Genomic DNA, 20,788 nt, shown 5'->3' with positions numbered 1-20,788 from the left:
TCAAATATATTCCCTCCTTCTTTCCTAGATAAACTGGTTAAAGAGCCATATTGTTTAATTACATGATCCAACAAATAATTAAATTAAGCCAATGAAATAATAGTTAAAACCCATCCAAGACCATACAAATCGATCATATTACAGCTGATAATTTTAAGCCTATCAAGAAAAAAACCAAAAACCTAATGATCTTCTTGTACTAAGTGTCCGCTCTTTTCCACGAGTCTTTTAATTTTACCTAGAGGGTTTATTTCATATCACTGTTTAAAATCCTTTCATTTCATTTACGAAATTACTATTGCATTATATTTTACATGTATTCAGATATTTACAGCAAGAGCTCAAATTTTAGTAGGCTGACAAATTCAATTAATACAATATGTATATTTATTTTCTCGATGCTGGTATAATTTACAGTGGCTACAATGAAGATTTATTTGTGTTGCTATAACTTTCTACATGGAAACATAACAAAATTAACTTTGAACAATGATGAGAATTTATTTTCTATACCAAATCCCCAAGTCTCCATTTTTTTAGTTAAACATGAGATACGAGACTAATCCCGCGAAAATAAGAACAAATGAGGACGTAAGTCCGGCAACACTAGAGTCCTCCCAGGACTTTTTATCGTAGTTACATTTATTCTTGTTACAAACGTAATAGTGTCCTTGAAACTAGCAAAAATAGAGAAAAAAGAAACGAGTTTATGAAAATACATTATATATTAAAGTTAGAGCAGTTTGATTTATAACTTTTTTTTGAATTTGGATTACAGCTTGTGCGGAAAAGTTGTCATGCTGTCAAACTTTTTATTTTGTAAATAGAGAATAAAAAGACATTTTTAGTTATTTTGCATTAAGTAATTTTGATAGACATTGTTTTAACCTACAGGAATGTTAAAACAGTTTTATTCTCAAATTTGTCCCATGGAACAAAAAAAGAGAAAATAGTTATGAAAATTTGATGATCCACATATAGCGCACATCTTTTTTAATGCTTTGTATAACGCCCATAGTAACTTAATTCTTACAAAATAATGGTTAATGCTGCAATTTAATTTTTAGTGACGAAATAAATAACTTTAAGCTCCTTTTAAACTTTTTACCAGATGCTTTACCACCAAAGAATGACATTCTAGGGTAATGTTACTATACCACAAGTTTTTCGAACTACCCATAATCGAAAAAATTATAAACAAACCGCCCTAATGCAAATTTAAATAAAATGATTCTTACTATCTCTTTATCATCAAATTTCAGAGAGCCGTAGGCATATGTCGTTTCAGAGTCTTTTTTCATACAACCCTTGTAAACTTCTGTCACTGGATCAGCGGGTTTAGTTCTCTCTAAATAATTAAACATGTAAAGTATAATATGATTATTCAATTTTTGCATTGCTCTTACTGGACTCAACAATGAAGCAGTTCCCGGTGTCACAATCTTTGAGAGTTTTTTCCTTATCTGTAATTTCTTCTTCCTTACATGGCTTATTTGTGGATAGATCTCCACAAGTATAACATTTTCGGTCTCCCTTTTCTCCAGTTGAAATTACCATGTCAGGTTTGATAACATCATTTATATTGCAATTTTCGGATGAGCAGAAACAGGTTTTATACTATAACACAAATATATATATTAGTTTCGAATTTATATACTTAATTCATTTCGCCATGGAAGATGTCTTTACTTACGGCCTGTTTGTTATCAGCCTGCTTGGTTATATCAAAACAACCATCCCATTTCATAGTTTTAGTGGGATTTAAATCCTTCAATCCATTCAGTTGAGGGGCTTCAGTTTCCTTCTTGTCGGCTTTACACCCCTTAATTTTATTAGAATCACCTATTGATATTTGAACATGAAATTTAACTTGAAGGAAATATATAATAAACTTACCAGTCATTGTATAGTAGCAATTAGTTCCATCGTTATTACATTTTTCTTTAGTTCCTTGATCCTCACACTTGCCATCTTTCTCACATTTATAGCAAGAGAGTGCAGAAGAAAGACTGAAACCTACATTAATTGAAAGAAAAACCAATTGTAATTTCAATATTTATATAAATCCTTTTCTTAAAATTACAATGAACCAAAAGAATGGAAGCAAAAGTAAATAAAACGATCTTCATTTTGGACAACAGCGTTGGAAGAGGTTGTATGATAATGTTATTTAAAGTATTCAAGCCTTGATATATATGCTAAAGCACGAGAAGCTCACAACTGACTTCAACTCTTCTGTTGAGATTTGCGATGTAAGTTTTCCTTATCTAAGTAGACCTGGAAGACAATAAAGATAAAGGAAAGTAAATAAAGAAACTATGTGCTTTTCCACATGTTGTTGTGGAGATAAATAAATGAAATTATTCTGGAGATTTATAGATTGCCTCAAATAGGCAGTCTTTTAATTTCTTGCTTTTACTTGGTGTTTAATTGAAACTAAAATATTATGACTCTTTGGCGTAAGCATATTACCAAAAGGACAGTTTGTCACAAAAAATAATAATTATAAGTGATAATGATTCATCAGGAGCTTCTACAGGTGGTGGGCTGGAGAAGCTTTAGCCTTCTCGGAATAATGAAGCGTTTTTGAAGAAAAAATGAATGAAAATTAAAAGGATTTTGGATTTAAACGATGAACAAATTGAAAAAGTGAACTTGAAACTAAAAAAAATACACTTTTAATTGTTTATTTAGAATAAATTATCCCAGATTCCTATTTTTTTCTTCAATATCTTTTATTATCCAAATTGTATTCGATTTCTTTTGGTCGATATATTTTCTCACAGATAAAGTCATGAGTATTCATGACTTTATTTCAGATGCTTGGGAATACTTTAGACGTTTCAATATTTTAATAATTAGTATATTTTTCGGTCCAGAAAGTCAGTTTTGTACATAAAGAACGCGTTTCCATAGCAAAAAGGGTGAATCAATCAGAAAATATTAATTCGAAATTAAAGGGAATTAATAATAGTAATTTTGCAATAACCTTAAATTTAAATAGGTATATTTTATAAGACGAAGGAAATCAGCTACACTCACTAGTTCAATCCAAAATAATTTCAACAATTCATAATCAATAATGGGCCAGTGTATGTAGTGAGATGGAAAATGGGTTGGGGACACATCAAAAGGGCGTATGTGTTCTGTGAGCCGTAGTATGACGGCCCATGTATTAATGAGTTTGGAAATTTCCAGATTTATTATAATTGCGTTTCATTAATATGAATTTGTTGAGAAAGATACGAAGAGTTGTTCAAAAAGTGAACATCAAAACGAATTCAAGGTGAACGATTCAGGGAACTAAACGAATTCGAAAAATAAACGATTAAAGGGAACTGAGCGATTAAAAAAGGTGAACGACAACAAGGCTTTCTAAAAAACAAAACAAATCATAAAGAAATGCGAATAATATCTATTTAAAAATTATATAGAATATATCGCGAAGTATGTTGATTATATTTCATTTTATAAGTTACTCTCATAGCTTTTTGTAGCTAGTTTAATAATACATCATACGTATATTTAATCTCAAATATTCATCAAATTGGTAGGACTATCATGTCAATTTTACTTGTTTTTTTTTCCACATAGTACAGTGCTTAGAATTTCAACTAACATATACGACAGTTAGTGTTGTGTTGGTCCTTATTTATTTGTTCCAGTCCAGTCTTAGGACTGGTTTATTAAGCCAAGTAAGATATATGAGATTTGTATTAAGAATTTTGCTAATTTCCTCCAAAAATATTCATGTTTTCATTATTACGTTATATTGTACGATTATATTGTATTTTTACTCAGTTATATAATAAATTTATTCTTAAAAAGGAAAAACACGATCAATGACGTCACGAAGAATCAATTTTACCTTCTCAAAAGACGGACTAGAGATACTGGACTTAACTGGACTGGACCTCGCTCCTAAATAATGAGCGACACAATACTAACGACCTCAATACACCTATATTTATAGCCTATTAATCTACAGGGCTGTAATTAACGTGGGCCTGGGGCCCAATAATTTTTACAGTAGTTGTGTTTATCGGCTCTATTAATGTTGAGTCATCCGGGGTAATACTAAAAATCCCCCCCTTCAATAATAATTATGGAACTTTCATTAGGAAATAACCAATATATACTCTTCTTCAGATGAATATTTATTTCATGAATAATTTAAGTATCATTTCTGGAAAAAGCTTGAACTGAGATATTTAACTTTCAATATATCTGCAGCCTATATCTTCGTCAATTTTTGAAGTTAAGAGATATCATAAGCATATTCTAGTCATTAGATTGTTTGTTTTCTTTAAAAAAATACCAAATATAAAAAAATAATATACCAGATGGTATAATTTGAATGGCAAAATACCATAAATTCTGCTCTAAAATGTCCTATTTTGTTTGAATTCTATAATAAAGTTTACATTTTAAGGATATATATTTTACTAAAAGAGGATAAAGTATACTAAAAATACTAATGTATACACGTACCTATTACATGTAGTGTTATCTCAGTCCTGAACTATTGGATCTAGTCCAGTATTTGTGTCCATGGATAAATTTTACTATATAATTTTTTTTTTAAATATCTTGGTATAATTCACCAATGGGCACAAAGAAAGGGTTAATAAATTATAAATAAAAATTAAAGCCCCGTTTATTAGCTTTAATTTGAGACCCATATCAATACGATAAGCCGTTGCGAAGCTATAGTCAAAAGAATACAAACAATCACGTTTTTTTTCCTTTTTAGAGCCACCAACAATACATTTTCAAGGACCATGCGGTAGGCATAGCCGTAGTACAACATTCAAATCACTGGTATATTTAGTTTCTATAGGCCTTGGAGAACGGAAGAAAGTGAAGTATGAAAGGTTTGAAGAAAAAAAAGAAGTTAAAATTTGACAAGGTCTATTGGACATTGTGAAGTGTTATAGGGGCCTAGTTTTCAATGTGGCTAAGATGAAAAACGATGGATACGACCTCTCCAGGAAAGCAGGAAATGGAGGGAACAGTTTACAGAAGGATCCAGTGTTCATGTTTAGATTGGAGAAGGCCCCACACCACCTTCTAACTTAGGTCATGATGGACAAGAGGCTCAAAGTCAAGGTTTTCCTGTCGAACCCTGTTCTTTCATTTGTATCTATAAAATTATGTAGATATTAAGGTTATGTAAAAAAAAAATACAAAAATTCTTTACAAAATTAGTCATTCTACAGAATATTTGGTTATCTTATCAATTGGATTTGTTTCATATCTAAAAAGAGTACCTAGAATAAAAAGATTAGACGGCCGCATATTAGATACGTATTTCAAATTATAGGGTATCAACATGTTACTTTTTTTTTAATGAACGTTTTAAATTTTTCCCAAAGTTTGAATCATTTTTATTCGTATTAAAGGAAAAAAAAGAATTCGTTGTAATATCCTCCGTCTACTATTAATTCAGTCAAACTAACAAATATAGTTAAATAAATTGCTATCAAACATTATTCATAATTTTTAATGAGCACTACACGCATTTACATACTTTTCTAAAAGAACAAGAATTATATTTTTAGAATTATAAATTATGAGACGTTGTTACCTTTATTGTATCAAGAAACCTTCATCCAAAAGAAACTCACAAAAACCCCGAGATTATCTGATAAATAGCAAAATATATCAATGATACCAATAGTTATGTACTCCCAGACTATTATTGTCATATTATTTCTCCACAATGTTTAAAGTTATCTACATATAAATGATTGGCTTTTATAACGATATTTTATACCAATTTCTACATGCCATTAGTGTTGTGCCAGTCCTTACTTAGGACTGAAGACTACTGTTCAGTCCTGCATATCAGTACTAAAACTTATAATGTTCGTTCCTTGATGACATCCATCAACTTAATAACACATTTTTTTAATCAGTACCATTACTGACAGCCCCAAGGGCCGACAGTCTTAAATACCGGCCCAAGGACTTATAGGACCGGGCTTAAGACTGGACTAGATCGTATAATTAAGGACTGACATAACAATACATGTAATAGGTACTAGTATACCACAGCATTTTTAGTAAACTTAGTCATCTCTTTGTAAAATATATATCCTTAAAATGCAAACTTCAATATTGGCGAAGAAATAACGTGTAGAAATGTCGTAAGTCTCAGTTCAAGCTTTTTTTCCAGAAATAATACTTAAATTAATCATAAAATAAATATTCATCTGCAGAAGAGTACATATTGGTTATTTCCTAATAAAAGTTCGATTATCATGGAAGAGGGCCAGATTAGTGTTACTATGGATGACTCACCATTAATAGTTTTAATTAAAAAAACTGGGACCACCAACAATAAATCTTCAAGGGCCATGTGGCAAGCATTGCCACTGTCGAAAATCCAATGACTGGTATATTTAGTTTCTATAGACCTTGAAGAACGGAAAAAAGTTTATTACTAAAATATTTGAACAAAAAATTAAAATTTGAACAGGTGTAATGTCAAATTCAGTATCTGGGAGGTCTGAGATGCACTGGCTTTTGGCTTCTTGCTCACTTATGATGGCGAGATGACGAAATTTTTTTTATAGTTTGTTTATGCACAAAATATCTACAATGTTAAAAAATTCTCACTAAACCTTCCTATATTAATGAGAAAATTAATATTCATTGAACAGTACACGTTTTTCTGTGCAACACTGGATACTTTTTAAATAATAATATAAAAGTTATGTTGGATTCCATAGATATAATCATATATTTTGATTACATTTTCTAATCACAAAACTTACTTTCTTTAAAAGACCGAAAAAAAAACCCGTCTGTATTTTTCTTGTTCACCACGTGTTTTTAATCTTCACTTAACTTAAATTCCTGATTTATCTAAACTCTAGCGCATCCCAACGAATCTTTATTCAGAATTTAGAAAAGTTTTATTTACATACTAAATTTTTTGGTGATTTTTCTCCCAGATATCAACTGTTAGAGCAATAACCTCAAACATTTCTTATCATGCAAATTCTTCATCCGACCAAGGACAACTGAGATGGAGTCCCAAGAAAATGTATATCAGTACTTCCTGAAGTGGAAATGACTTATGACAAGATCTACTACATCGTCTCCTACTCTAAGGGGTTCATACCAAGATTATGAAGGCAACAAAAACTTTGAGATAAAGCCTGGTGCCACTAAGCCAAGAAGTATTTTCGCTCTTGGCAATAAGAACAATTGTTTTTCATGCTGCAATAATTATTGTTTCATTCTTGGGGAAATAACATCTAAGTATTGAGTAAATACGTGTGAGTGTACTCTTGAAAAACGGAGAGTAACACTACTGAGGATTTCTGGGGGAGTTATTTTATATATTATTAAAGCAGTGTTTCTCTCAAGATTGTGGTGGATCAAGTTAGCCAAAGGCGTCTGCAGGAGTATATTTTGAAGGGGGCGGGGGAGCTTGGTTTTGGAATTTTTTTTTGGAAAAAAATCTAAGAATTTAAAATTTCTACTAAAAATTCTTAAGAAGAAAATGTTAATAAGCCATATTCTCAAAAAAATTAAAAGTGTTAAAATATTCCAATATTTACAAATGTTGACAAAAAAGTATTATCTCTGGAAAAAAATTTAAAAAAAAACTTCCAAAAATTTACAATTATTCACATAAAAATAATTTTTTAGGGAAAAAAATGAAAAAAAAAAGCTTCAAATATTTAATTTTTTCTAATTTTTTTTCGAAAACCAACAGCTAAGAACAAATAATTCAAAATTAAATTTTTGGTTCTGCTGCATAATTTTCCCGAATGACCTCTTATATAAAAAGAAAATTTTTTAATCCTCAACAAAAAAAGTCTCTTAAAAGGCAAATAATCTTTCATTAATTTGGAGGAAAAGGGCTACAGCTTCTCCAGCGTATTCCCTGCGGACGCCTTTGTTAATATTCCACAAGTGAACTGGCTTATTAACACCCCAAGAGATATATTATATTAACACTTATTATTCCTTTGTTATCGCCGATACTTTTTATTCGATTAAATTAATTTTTTTATTTGAATCTGTTAGTCTTTAAGTGAAGAAACTAGTGTCAGACAAACTAGTTGCGAACCATCCAAAGCTACTACCCCCGTTGTTGTAACCATTTCAGCAGTTGTTTTTTTATTTTATGATTAGATTTAAAAAAATGAATACTTACTGTTAGACAGTACAAAATTGAGAGGTCAATTTCGAAATCAGTAAATACTGATAATTTTGATCGTAATTTGGTGTGGATGAATCTAAACATACTGAAAATTCTCTCAACTTCACAATTTACAAAGGGGCTATTTCTATAAATTGAATCTTCAACACAGGCTAGGTCTCGCAATTCATGGTAAGCTGGATTTTCTAATAGGAAATTGGTCAATTTAGATCGGAATGGCTCTAGCTTAATATAATTTCGTAGCAGTTCAACGATGGTAATGCAGAAATTTTATTGAGATTATTATGAATAGTTTAAAGAGGACTAAAAGCACATTTATATCGACAAATCCAACAAGCCATCTGTTTCTCGGCCGGTAAGTATTTCCAAATTCCTGGGCCTCCATTTTCAGAAATCCAGACAGAAGGCAACGTTATTTTAAGCATTTTATTCAGTTCTCTATCGACTATCATCATCTAATATCATACTAATATTGAATAATATAGGCAGGAATGATAACGTTCATGATTGATAGAAGAAGATGTATACTATTTAAACAATGATGCCATACGTATTTATTCCTTCCTCCTCGCACGCTATTCTATTCTTACCAAAATTATCACCCTTAATCATAGCATAAATGTATTTTCCCCATATAATTTTAGGTCTTCCTTTACTTCAGCTTGAAGTCCTTTGTAGTTAAATATGAAATTATGGTATTTAAGTAATTAATACAAACTAATTGTTGTTTCTTATTACAATGAATTCGAACCGTTTTTTTACCAGTGTACTTAAGCTGAGGGAAAAGAGGAAGAAGGAAGACAAATAAATAATTTTGAATGAACATAGACAGAGTAAGTGTTGGTACAGGGATGATTTTAATTTTATAAGTTCTTTCTTAGTCTTTTATTGAAGAAGTTGTTAGACATTTTGACATACAAAGTGAGTATTTCTAATACTTTATTGCTTGAAATGATTAAATTAAATAGGATGAGAGTGGCAACGATCATCATCAAAATTCTTTTCACGGATTAAGATCAGGGTCGACCGTACTCTAAGCTTCCAGTGTTAATTGGATAACTTAACAGAGACGTTTTTGAGTATGCCAAAAGGGATTTTATATATCAATATATAATTGTGTTTGGGGAAAAAAACTTTTGACTAAGTCATCTAGCATTTTTAACTTTTTTTTTTGAGATCATAACGCAAGTTCTATTTAAATAATTCTATTACTGGATAGTACAAACTATAGAAACAAGCATTTAAAAATAAATCATTTTATTAATAAACAAAACTGCATTCGAGTAGAAAAAAGTAAATAAAAATTAATACATTTTCCTAATAGGAGTCCACTGTAAACGATGCAATTACATTTCAAGAACTAACGATGGAATGACAAGATGTGTATGGATTTAAGTCCTAAATGACGCATTTTAGGAAGATGAATTAGTTCTGAATCAATTTTAAAACTATATTGATTGTCCAAAATAGATGAAGAATGAGGAAAGGAAGATTCATTGCGTTGTCTCAGGGAGCCTATGTTAAGGTGATCACTCTTGTTGGAACCTTTTTATTTGAGCCACAGATCTAAGAGTTGAGATGCTCTAAAATCCGAGCTTTATGTTTGGCTTGACACGCCCCTCCTGGATGAAGACGAACAAAACGTGCACAGATGCAAGTTACTTAGTTTTGTGAAGCACGTCCTCGGGATACTACACAAGACACATGTTGCTTATGTGATACTTAGGGTTTCCACGGAGATAATCTCTATCTAAAAGAGCCACAGCCTCCTTGAGCGATAAGAAGAGGCCCTGTGGACCAGTCTGAGTCATTGATCTGATCACTGATGGTGATTTGTTGCTTCACTGACAAGTTCATGTTGCGATTCCTGGTGACAGATCTGTTGTACTCCTTATTGGTAGGGGTCCTTCCTGAAAAACCTCCCATCAACGAGCTTCTGTAAGATATGATGAATTAAGAGTTCATCTCATGACTATTTATTTGTTTATAGAGTTTCTTCTTTTTTTCTCTCATAGAAAGTAGAACGGTTTTTAGCAGTCGGTTTGAACTCTTTATAAAAAGGTGCATGCTTGATATGTTCTTTTCTTAAAATATATTAAAATTGAATTAAATGCACACATTTTACAATAATGACTGCAAAAATGCACTAATAATGACTTCGATGGGGAGAGGGGGGGGGATTCATATCTTAAATTATATGTGAAAGATACGTTTATGCTGTAACATATGTATAAGGGCGAAACTTCTGCATGGCGAAACTCCTCAGGGCAGAACTTCCCACGGCGAAACTACCTGGGGTGTAACATCCTAAATTCCTAATTCGTATATTTAATCATTTTTTGGGCACGTTTACTAAAACCTACCATAATCACTTTCTCTTTTTAATTATTCTTCCTTTTTTCCTCTCTCTTTCTTTCCATACAAAGAACTTTTTTGCTTACACTCAATTACATATTAAATATGCTGTAATATAGAAAAGTATGGATATAGGAAGTTAATGAATTAGAATCTACAAATTTTTATTTTTCTAATTTTTATTTGAATGAGTATGAATCAACGAAGTAGCTAAGAATGAATGGTACAAATTTATATTTTTTTATATAAACCCACAATATTTTTGACTGACCACTTCCACCACCCTGATATAAATAAAATAACAATTTTATATATATATAAAGTTTTATTTATTTCATAATATTTAAATAAAAAAAGTAAAGTAAGATAGACGTTTAGATATATATCTATAATAACAAGCAGATTTTTGCTATAATATCTTTAAGTCCGCTTTCGATAAACATCCAATATTGTACTTCACCTATTGAGATAAATAAAATCAATCTTTGTACAGCAATAACATGATCTATTCTTACCTTTTATCCAGTACTCAACTCCTTATTTTTTTGTCTGATTATCAGAGGTTCAGAGAAGTAATAGTTACTGTTCTGTGTTTTCTCTTCAATCAATGTACGCGTACAGACACTTATAGTGGATACAGCTCAATAATATGATCAAAAATGTACTCAAAAACTTTATCCTTTGAGAATTTCAAAAAACTATACCAATTATAACTGTACGTTTAGAAAGGCCGGTTTGGTCTTCTGTAGTAGAAACCGTATATATATTTATAGTTATAATATTGCAGCTATTATATAACATAATACACGCAACCTTGTCAAAAATGATGTTTCCTAATTTGAAACACCAATATAACGTAATGAATATTTCAAAATATGTATTATCACTAGCAGACATTTAATTTTTTTTACTATAAGCTAGGGATGGATCAAATCTGAAAAAAATTCCGATTCCAATTTTTAGAAATAATGGTTAAAAAAGTGGATGGGCGTCCACAGAATTTTATATTTACTGGGGGGCTTGGTTTTTTGAAATTAAAAAAAAAAACAATAAACGATTTTTGGAAATCAAACAATATTTTCCGGATGCCGATTTCTGAAAATACACCTGATTCCAATTAAACGTCCCATCCCTACTATAACCATAACAGATTTTATCTTCTTGTAGAACAACTCATTTTGCTAATTTTATTTTAATTTAAGGATTTATTTTTTATCGATATTTATTCATACAGTTATTTTTAGCATTTTCATTAATATTTACATTTGCAAAATAAATTGAATAGTTAATAAGCAGATACAAAAATTAAATGACGCAATTACTATTATTGTTCAACTCTATATAATAGTTTTCAGGGTGCTCATTTTTTTGAGTAAAGCTAGTTATTTATGAAATTATGAGTGTGTACGCTTATTGTCTAATATAAAAATGGGAGTATATATAATGGTCGTATATAATTTGCTTGTAAATCTTCAGTATTTTTTAGGATGTGAGTTTCTTTGTTGTTGGCAACTTGAACAATTTTTATTTAATTTCTCAGCTATCATAATTATTATTTTATTCTGGAGTAGAGATCTTTAAGTATTGAGCAATCAAGTATAAATGTACTTAATAAAATTCTTCTTCTTTGTTCTTCAAATAATCAAATATACCGATAATAATGCTTAATTTCTAATTTTCATCCTTGTGATATGTACTTAGCAAAAATTCAAAGAAACAGGATATTAAAACTATGCATATCAACATACGTAATACAAAGTTACACTAAGTAAATACAAATGACGTTATTTTGTATTTCATTCAAAGGTGACATATTAAATACAAGGTTTTCAGATCAAATCTTTGCATTTTTCAAAAATATTTAAATGTGTACTGAGGAATTTACTTAAAAATTAGTGCTCACTCAGGTATTTCAGCGACTTGTTTCCGAAATTTTTTGTTGCAAGACTCAAGAACGATCTCCAGCACTTTTGCCGGATCTAAGGCAGTACAATTTCTTCCATCTTCAGATACATGTCCATAGTATACAAAAATTATTGGCATTCTGCAAAGCCGTTCCTTCTGTAGTTACAAGAATATTATTACTCTCTTCTTCTTCTTTTTACCTACAAATGGAGGGGTGAAGAAGAAGAGAAAAGAAAAAAGTGTTTCTTTTCATCCCTTGAATGGTACAACAATCATATATTTTACACCTATCTCAATTTATTACATTTTATTATAAAATAATAAGTATATTTGTATTTTTAACCTTTTATCAAATTTTGTAACTTGGTTTTAGTTAATATTATTGGTGAAGTTATATTTCAAGAGTAGAATTAAATGTGTGAGGCTTAAATGTTTTATGATAAACTTGATGACTATACTAATGTCTTTTTATATTTAGAAGATGCTTTTTTTATCAACAAATAATTCATGCTCTGTAAAATTAAGAAAAGCAGCTACCCAAAACTTTAAAAGAATGCCCAAAAAACACTTAAGTTTTTTAAAGAACAACGTTTCTGCTGCTGCTGCTGCTGCAAAAAAAAAAAAAAAAAAAATAGACGCCATCAGACAACTGCATCATAACAAAATCGCCGGAGGAAACCAACGCGATTTGATATTAACGCCCTGTATATACAAATTCGTCTATTTTCTAAATGGCTTCTTGAGAATCATATAAAATGTACATAAAATTGTATGTAATTATCCTGTAAAATTAAATCCTCCAAAACTTGAAGCCGTATGTTGTTTGTCTTGTTTCTCACTATCTCTTTTTGATACTCCCAGAGTATAGCTTTACTTTTCTATTGTAATTGATTAAATTTCTCTATGATTAGTATTTATTCTAGATCATTCTAATAGCTATTAACGTGTAAAAAGATATCTGAAAACGAAAAAAATTGCTTCTTTTTTTTTATATAAGAGTTAAAAGATCTAATGTAAATATATGATATTTGTAGCCATGAGAAAGTATTGTTGTGTTTGTCTTTATTTTTTCGGTCCAACCCAATCCTACGAGTAGTCATAATTTGGTGTAGGCCCTCAAGACTGTACTAGATTTGATCGAAAAAGAAATACAAATCTGAAAATGCTCAACTGTTCACTAATCTGAGTATTCCAAATGTCTTGGAATGTTATTAAAATTATAGATAAAAACCATAGACGTGCCGGAGCTCTGACATTAAGAACATCACAGCCTATTTTAAGACATACAATATATATAGCGGTTGATAAAAAACACCCAAGTTTTTATCATCTTGTGTCATATTGGAAACAGCTCCCGAAAATAAGTACTCTTCTGTACAAATCTCATATTGGTAAAAAACCCTCCGTATAAATCCCATATGGGAGAGGTACTCCCCCCTATGAAATAAGTACTCCCCAGTTCTAATCCCATATAAGATTACTCCCTCTATGAAATAATTGAGTACTCCCCTCTATATGTATGAAATTATATTTACAAATGAATTCACAAATTCAATTAAGATCCATAAGTGTTGATAATGCCGTATGTAAAAATTTGCATTTATTTCTCAATATTTCCTGAACCGTGTGTGGCCACCAACTGTATCAACCAAATGGTGAAAATCAACTTCTGAAAGGTATGAAGACCCTTTTTTGTTATGGACCAAGAACTTTTCTACAAGAAAGATAATTATGACAAAACTTTAGAGTAAGTTAATCGAACTTTTTTCATCATAATACCGTTTCTGAATCAATGCTTCATCTCCCCAGGTTTTGTAACGTGCTCTCTTTAGAATAGCTGAATTACTAAGGTATTCATATAAGCAATGAAAGTCAAAGTATAAGTATGCATGGGGGAGTAACAGCTATAACAAATATTTTAAACAAAAAAATGAATTGGCGCACAATAGATTCTGATATCAAAGAATATTGTAAGTTCTGTTTCATGTGCCAGAAAGTTAATAATAAGTAAAGAAAAGATATACCTCCATTACATAAGGTTCCTGGATCCTTCAGTTGGTCTGAGTTATTCAAATTATTGTGAAGAAGTTGCTATATATCTACGACATACCAACAGCAACCATTTCGAATATGTCAACCTAGTTATGTAAATCATTAAGTTGTCCTTGAAAACTATTCATAAACTGAAGAATAAAAATATACCATTTAAGATTGCTGATAATAAACAAATATTCTCAATTCCTTTTTTTTTAAATCCATAATTGTATATAGGATTATATTTGGAAAGGTAGAACGAACTTTTATTCCATGCAACACCGGTATATGTATATGAGTGGATGTGTCCGAATTAGAAAAATAACAACTCAGTTATTTAGGCCGTCTGGAGAATTATTAGGGTGGGAGGAGCGCTAGGGTTTTTCGAAATTTTTAGAATTTTTTCTTTCAAAAATCTCTTGCTATTCACAAAAATATATTTTACATCCAAAAAATTTAAAAAATAATATTTTAACATTAAATCTTTTGAAAAAAAAAAGAATCCAAAGCTTTCGACAGAAATAAAATTTACTGGAAAAAATTCATAAATAGAGTGGGGCTACATCCCCTTTAGTCCACCTCCTGTAGGTGCCCCTGGTTAAATATGAATCAGTTTTATTGTTGATAAAATCAAAATTAAATTCTTTTTTTTCTCTTTTCCCCTTTTTTTCCCTTTAAAATGGGACAAACGCCAGGGAGTTCATGTGACGTCCCTTACCCGGTAAGTCTACAATAAAAACTCTTTAGAAATCCCAGGGAAACGGAATTCCGTCGGAAAATCTGAATCTTGACCCATAATGTATAATTATAATTTTTCATTATTCTGGCACTTTGTACTAAGATTTATGGGTCTTTACTTTGTAAAACGTGAAATCCTGGACTGTACTTTGCAAGGTACAGTATACTTTTACAACAAAAACCAAGGATCCACCCTAGTTTTGTCCTATTTTACAACATAAAATTGCTAGAGTATTGCAATATTGTCAGACACTCATAATCGTCTGATTACTGAATGGGAGCATGTTCATTATGTTAGTGTTACTGGTACAGACTAGAAAGGTCACCTAATTTATTTTGGCTTCGATTTCCCACTTAAAAGTATTTAGTATGACCTAAACTATCGTGCCAAAAAGTGCCAACCATCTAAACAAGGCCTGTAGGCCTTATACGCTTTGATGACATACTCATCTGACCCAATTAATAGAGGCCTTTAGCTCAACAGTACTTTTGTGGGGGAAAGAACAAGCCTTGGGCTCAATAGTGCCCCAAATCCCATAGTCAAGTGAGTTCCAATATGGTGAGTAAGGAGGCCGGAATGTCCAGTTCCAGAAATTGGCTAAATTATCCCTATACTATGTTTGGGCATCCTTAGACTTGTGTCTAAGGCAGCCTAGTCTTCCTGCCATACTTAATTCTCCTTCGTATAGTTAACTAGGGCTTTACGGCGTCTTTCATTACTTCAAAGTGCACGTTGGTAACGAACTTGATACCTTTTTTGAAGAAGAACAGGGGATTATCTTTCTATTCGAGGCCAGGACGCCCAGCATTATGTCATAGGTAGAATGCTTCGTGACATTAACAGCGGGGACGTTCTCCTAGCTCCCATCAGCCTCAAACGTCTTCCTGATCCTAAAAACAGTGAATTTGTTGACTTCCACAACCTTGATCACATCACAAACAGACACTATACGTGGATCCAATTAATCCCTCTACGTTTCTTTAACAATATCACAAAACTGACTTTGTTTACAAAAAGTATGACTTAAGAAGGAAGGTCTCAAAATTGCTCTTTCAAGCAATGAATTTTTCATTGCCCTACATTAATATAGTTCACTTTTAATATATGATATTTTTTTGCTTAAGCACACAGTACATAACAACTTTATGCTGATATATTCAACAAAAAAAATTCTTTTATTATTTGCTTTTCTTATCATAGTTTACCTAAATATAAATATGTGTAATTTGAATTTCCTTGATGAAAATGATTGAATACTTCGATACACACACCTATTTCTACCTGGTAGGTACTAGGTCAAAAGAACTTAGTCATTAGTGTCTGCCAAATTGTTCTTAAGAATATCCAGGAAAATAATTTACTAGTTCTAGGTATTCCGAGATATTTTATTAAAGCAAAGTTTGTCCTGATGAATGGGTGTTGAGATTCTTAAATATAATTTTTCATATAACAGTGTGTGTATGGAGCTCACGTGATCCGTAATTTTGCTAACTACATTTTCCCCTTTTATAGTTTTATACAATCGGTTAGAATACCAAATTTCTTCCTATAAAATGAGGCTAAGAATATAATTTATCTATGAGCCCAGAATCCTACCGTCTCTATGTTTTTATCTTTTTTGTCAGTTTACAAAAATATCTGAGATTATAGTAATTTCGGACTATTATCGTTCAGAGGGATTTTTCATCGTTAGGAATTACATCAAATTAAATTACGATGAATAAAACTGATATAAAAGGTTTTTTTATAATTATAAAATCTTTTTATTGATTTGTATCTTGTTTGGAACTTGACATATTGCCATTTTTAGGCTGAAACATTTTTCTTTAGACCCTTATTTGTCATTCATAGTGATAAGGAATATTACCCCTTAAATTATAAAAAAATATTCCATGTTTTATTTCAATAAATACCTTTATAAAAATTATGGATATCCAAGGATTTTGGCTCGATTTTGTATTTTTGAGTGAACTTATTTTCTATGGGGGTGTACTAGCAAATGTGTAGCATTTTTTTAATAATTTTACTATTTCAGTGTATCGATAATGACGTCATAAATAATACTAATTAATATCACAATATCAATATGAATATAAAACCGCGCTTTGTAAAAATTCAAATAATGTAATTACTTATTATATTTGAAATATTGAAATTCCCTACTCATGTGAATGAATTTATTCATTCTTGCAATCCTGGAATCTTCTTTCCAATGAATGATTCGATTCTGCTGCTTTATGAAGCCTGGTAGTTTTCCTCTGATACATTTTCCTACCGTTGTCGCCATTGTTATACAAATTATTGGGATAATATTTAAAATCGCTATTTAAAAATATTTGGATCGACTGAATCTATGTAATTCAATATCAAAGAAGTACAGTGCTGATTATAAAATCAATTTTGGACAAATGATAACTGACAAGTCAATTGTGGTTAGATAACTTTCCTTTTTTCTTCTTCTCCTAACTATACAATTAATTATAAAATAATATAAAAACAAAAACAGGGGTGCAAATATGTCATGCGGTCAATTCCCCTCGAGGCCAAATTATCGCCGGCAAAATTACAGGCAATAAAAATGTTTAAAAACGAATTATTTTACCAACAGAAAATGGGGGAACGTATACTAAATACGAATAAATAAAAGGAAAATAGGAAGAAGAGGATTAGCGAGTCAGTATTAGTATGTACAATCATTGAGGTAGAAGAAGAATCATCTCATTTAATAATTTTCTTTATTCCAAAAATCACCTTTACTTCGGGTGGCGATGAGTTTCCATTTTCACTTATAAGAAAACATCTCCCAGTCAAGTTCAGGTCTTGACAATAATTATTTAATATTGGGTCCTATAAAATTAACATAATTCATTTGGCATTGGTTTTAAATAATTGGATAACTATTTTAGGAGAAAGTCCATAAAAAAATAGTAGTGGTTGTTGTTTATATTACTATATATTTTTTTAACGCTTTTAAAAATATTAGATTCAATTTGATAGGTCGAGAAGACTAAGTTTATTTTATTTTAGACTTGAGGTGCCAGACCCAAGGCAGCTATAGAAATAAACCGAATCATAATTCATACGGGAATTGTACTGCCGTTGTATCTCAAATTCCTACAAAAATCAAAAATTACATTAGGTTGATTATCATGCTAGAGTTTCAGTGTATAGAAATATACATCATAATTAGATGCCCATATATATAGAAATCCTATTCGAAATAAGTTAATCAAATATTTGTCTTCGAGTTTATCCTATGAATCAATGTAAGTGTGTAATATTGCATACGGATCTACGAAATGATATCTCTTCAAAGTTCAAACTATACTTGAAAAGGAATTTTCAAATTACAGATAATTCATTTCTGTTTGTGTACTGAGTGGAAATCAGGCTGTAACAGTAGTAGTGGTGAGGGATTCTAAAGTACAGTCCGTTACTATTATGTGTTGAAGTAGTGAGATTTTCCTCTGTAAAAAAATATATTGAAAAAAATTGTTTCACAGAATATTCTACAAAATTTACCCATTTGCAATGTATTTCTTGAGTTTTTGTTGGTACAATTTAGGCAAATATTGTAGAATATTCTGTCAAACAATTTTTTTTGCAATATATCTAATCAAAAACTAATAATCAACACCATGGGATAAAACGTCGACTTTTAACTTACCAAACTGAGAATGAGGGGTCAGGGGTACCATATACATTTTACACACACAACATCCCCTTTATAAATACTTATAAAAATATATAACTTTGTCTATATAAAATTATAAATAGTAATTTAACCTTAAAACACCATTCTATAATATAATTTCTAAAACATATATAAATATTTTATCTTCTTTCCGAGTCCCGGGTCTATATTTTTCTTACTTGATCCAACGCCTTTAAGTATCTTTTCTCTCCAATCTTAACACATACTCTTCTACCCTCTCGTTGAGAAATATATCCATACTTTTTCAAATAAACAACATGGACCAGGTCTCCACATTGGACTTTTCCTTCTTGCAAAATTCTATGGCGTTTGTTATGATGATTTTCGTTATAGAATCTATGCTGTTCTTCTCATTTCCGAATTTACTCATAATTTGGGACCTTCATACGCTGCGGAACTAATGTTTGCACCTCCCTATTATACATTAACATTACTGGGGTCTGTCCATTTTGTAAGGTTAACGCCCTATATGGAAGTAATGTTTTGCCAATTTTCCCATTTTTCTTAAAGAAGTTTTTTACCGTTACCTTTCTACTAGTCCATTTTGGTGTGATTGTTTTGGAGCTGAAAATTGTTGCTCAAATCCCCCCCTCTTTAGCAAGTCTAGAGAGCTCTTGACTAGAGTAACATGGACCGTTGTCCGAAACAAGTACCTTGGGCACTCCATGTCTTACATATACCACTTTTATTTCTTTAATCACTGCACTTTCTCTTTGATTTGATAACTCCGTAACTTCTAAAAATCTGCAATTAGTCTGCAACTATAGCATTGTACTTTTGATTACGTAAATAGATCGGTCGCAACTATCTTCCAAGGTTCCAAAGGCCACTTGCTCCTAATTAGAGGCATTTTCTTCGTCTTTCCATATTCTGAACATTTGGAACATGAGTCCATTAGTTGTCAAATTTGACTTCCAATCCTAGGCCAAAATACAATAGGCTTTGCCCTCATTTTCGTTTTATTAATTTTGTCGGTCGAGTAGTTGAACGAGAATTTCACGTCTCAATTCTACAGGGGTTATTATTCTTTCTTTATATGTACATGAGGGGCCTTTCCGGACAGAAATATATCCTCCCTGTAACGACAGTATGGGTGCATCTGATTTTCTACCTCCGTTATATACTTGGCCAACCCTCATAAACGTAATTTATAACTTTGGCAAGTATAGGATCCTTCCTAGTGCAAGCTTCAATCTGTCTCAATCTTTTATCTGAAGAAGGTACATCATTAATAATCATTCCGATTATTGTACTAATCTCTCCTCTTAGGCCAAATTCTTTATTAATTTCTTTCTCCATTTTTTTCTCAGATATGTTCTGGCTGAGGAAATCAGCTGTGTGTTGGATGTTTCCTGGAATGTACTTGATCGAAAAGTAATTCCTTTGGAACTTGAGTTTAAATCACTGTATTCCCAATGGCAAGTCTACCAAAGAATGCGGTCCCAATAAATTCCCAATGGTCTATGGTCAGTTTCTATCTCAAATCTCTTCCCAGTACATACTCAGCGAGCCCAAGCAACTGCATTAATCTCTTTTTCGATGGGAGCATAGTTTCTTTCAGCTTTAGTTGACGCTCTATTTGTGTATACAATAGGTCTCCATGTTCCTTCTTCCCTTTGAGTTACAACGGCTCCCAATCCTTGTGATGAAGCATCCGTATTGATCTTATGTGACTTCCCTTCATGAAATCTTTCTATTATTTCTTTATAATTAGAAATTCCCTTTTGAATTTCATCGAAACATTTCTGATGTTCTTCTCCCCACAGTTTTTCCGAAGTAATGCCCTCAACTAATCCGTTTTTGATGTTATATGTGGAATTAATTTTGCCAATTGATTCATAATGCCCAAATGGTCTCACAA

General features: G+C 31.2%; 1 protein-coding gene across 1 annotated transcript; it reads right to left on the bottom strand.

Annotated features, from left to right (window-relative positions):
• Positions 1 to 364: 364 nt before the first annotated feature.
• On the bottom strand, positions 365 to 2,348 carry LOC121127913 (uncharacterized). The gene is made up of 6 exons (XM_040723488.2): positions 2,084 to 2,348; positions 1,897 to 2,016; positions 1,694 to 1,842; positions 1,407 to 1,617; positions 1,239 to 1,348; positions 365 to 677 (listed from the first exon to the last, which is right to left on the bottom strand). The coding sequence occupies exons 1-6, from the start codon at positions 2,127 to 2,129 to the stop codon at positions 537 to 539; spliced, it is 777 nt and encodes a 258-aa protein (XP_040579422.1). The 5' UTR covers positions 2,130 to 2,348; the 3' UTR covers positions 365 to 536.
• Positions 2,349 to 20,788: the final 18,440 nt, after the last annotated feature.

The sequence above is a fragment of the Lepeophtheirus salmonis genome, chromosome 13, assembly GCF_016086655.4.
Source record: "Lepeophtheirus salmonis chromosome 13, UVic_Lsal_1.4, whole genome shotgun sequence".
Taxonomy (NCBI): Eukaryota; Metazoa; Arthropoda; class Copepoda; order Siphonostomatoida; family Caligidae; genus Lepeophtheirus; species Lepeophtheirus salmonis.
The sequence above is the reverse complement of the archived record's forward strand: the minus strand, read 5'-3'. Positions and strand labels throughout refer to the sequence as shown.

What these genes read in the sequence shown, in the direction of transcription:
- LOC121127913 (XM_040723488.2), bottom strand. Translation starts at nt 2,129, where the DNA reads ATGAAGATCGTTTTATTTACTTTTGCTTCCATTCTTTTGGTTCATT. An exon ending in TTGCTACTATACAATGACTG is followed by an intron (nt 1,843 to 1,896) that starts GTAAGTTTATTA and finishes AAATATCAATAG; the next exon opens with GTGATTCTAATAAAATTAAG. An exon ending in AGGCTGATAACAAACAGGCC is followed by an intron (nt 1,618 to 1,693) that starts GTAAGTAAAGAC and finishes TTTGTGTTATAG; the next exon opens with TATAAAACCTGTTTCTGCTC.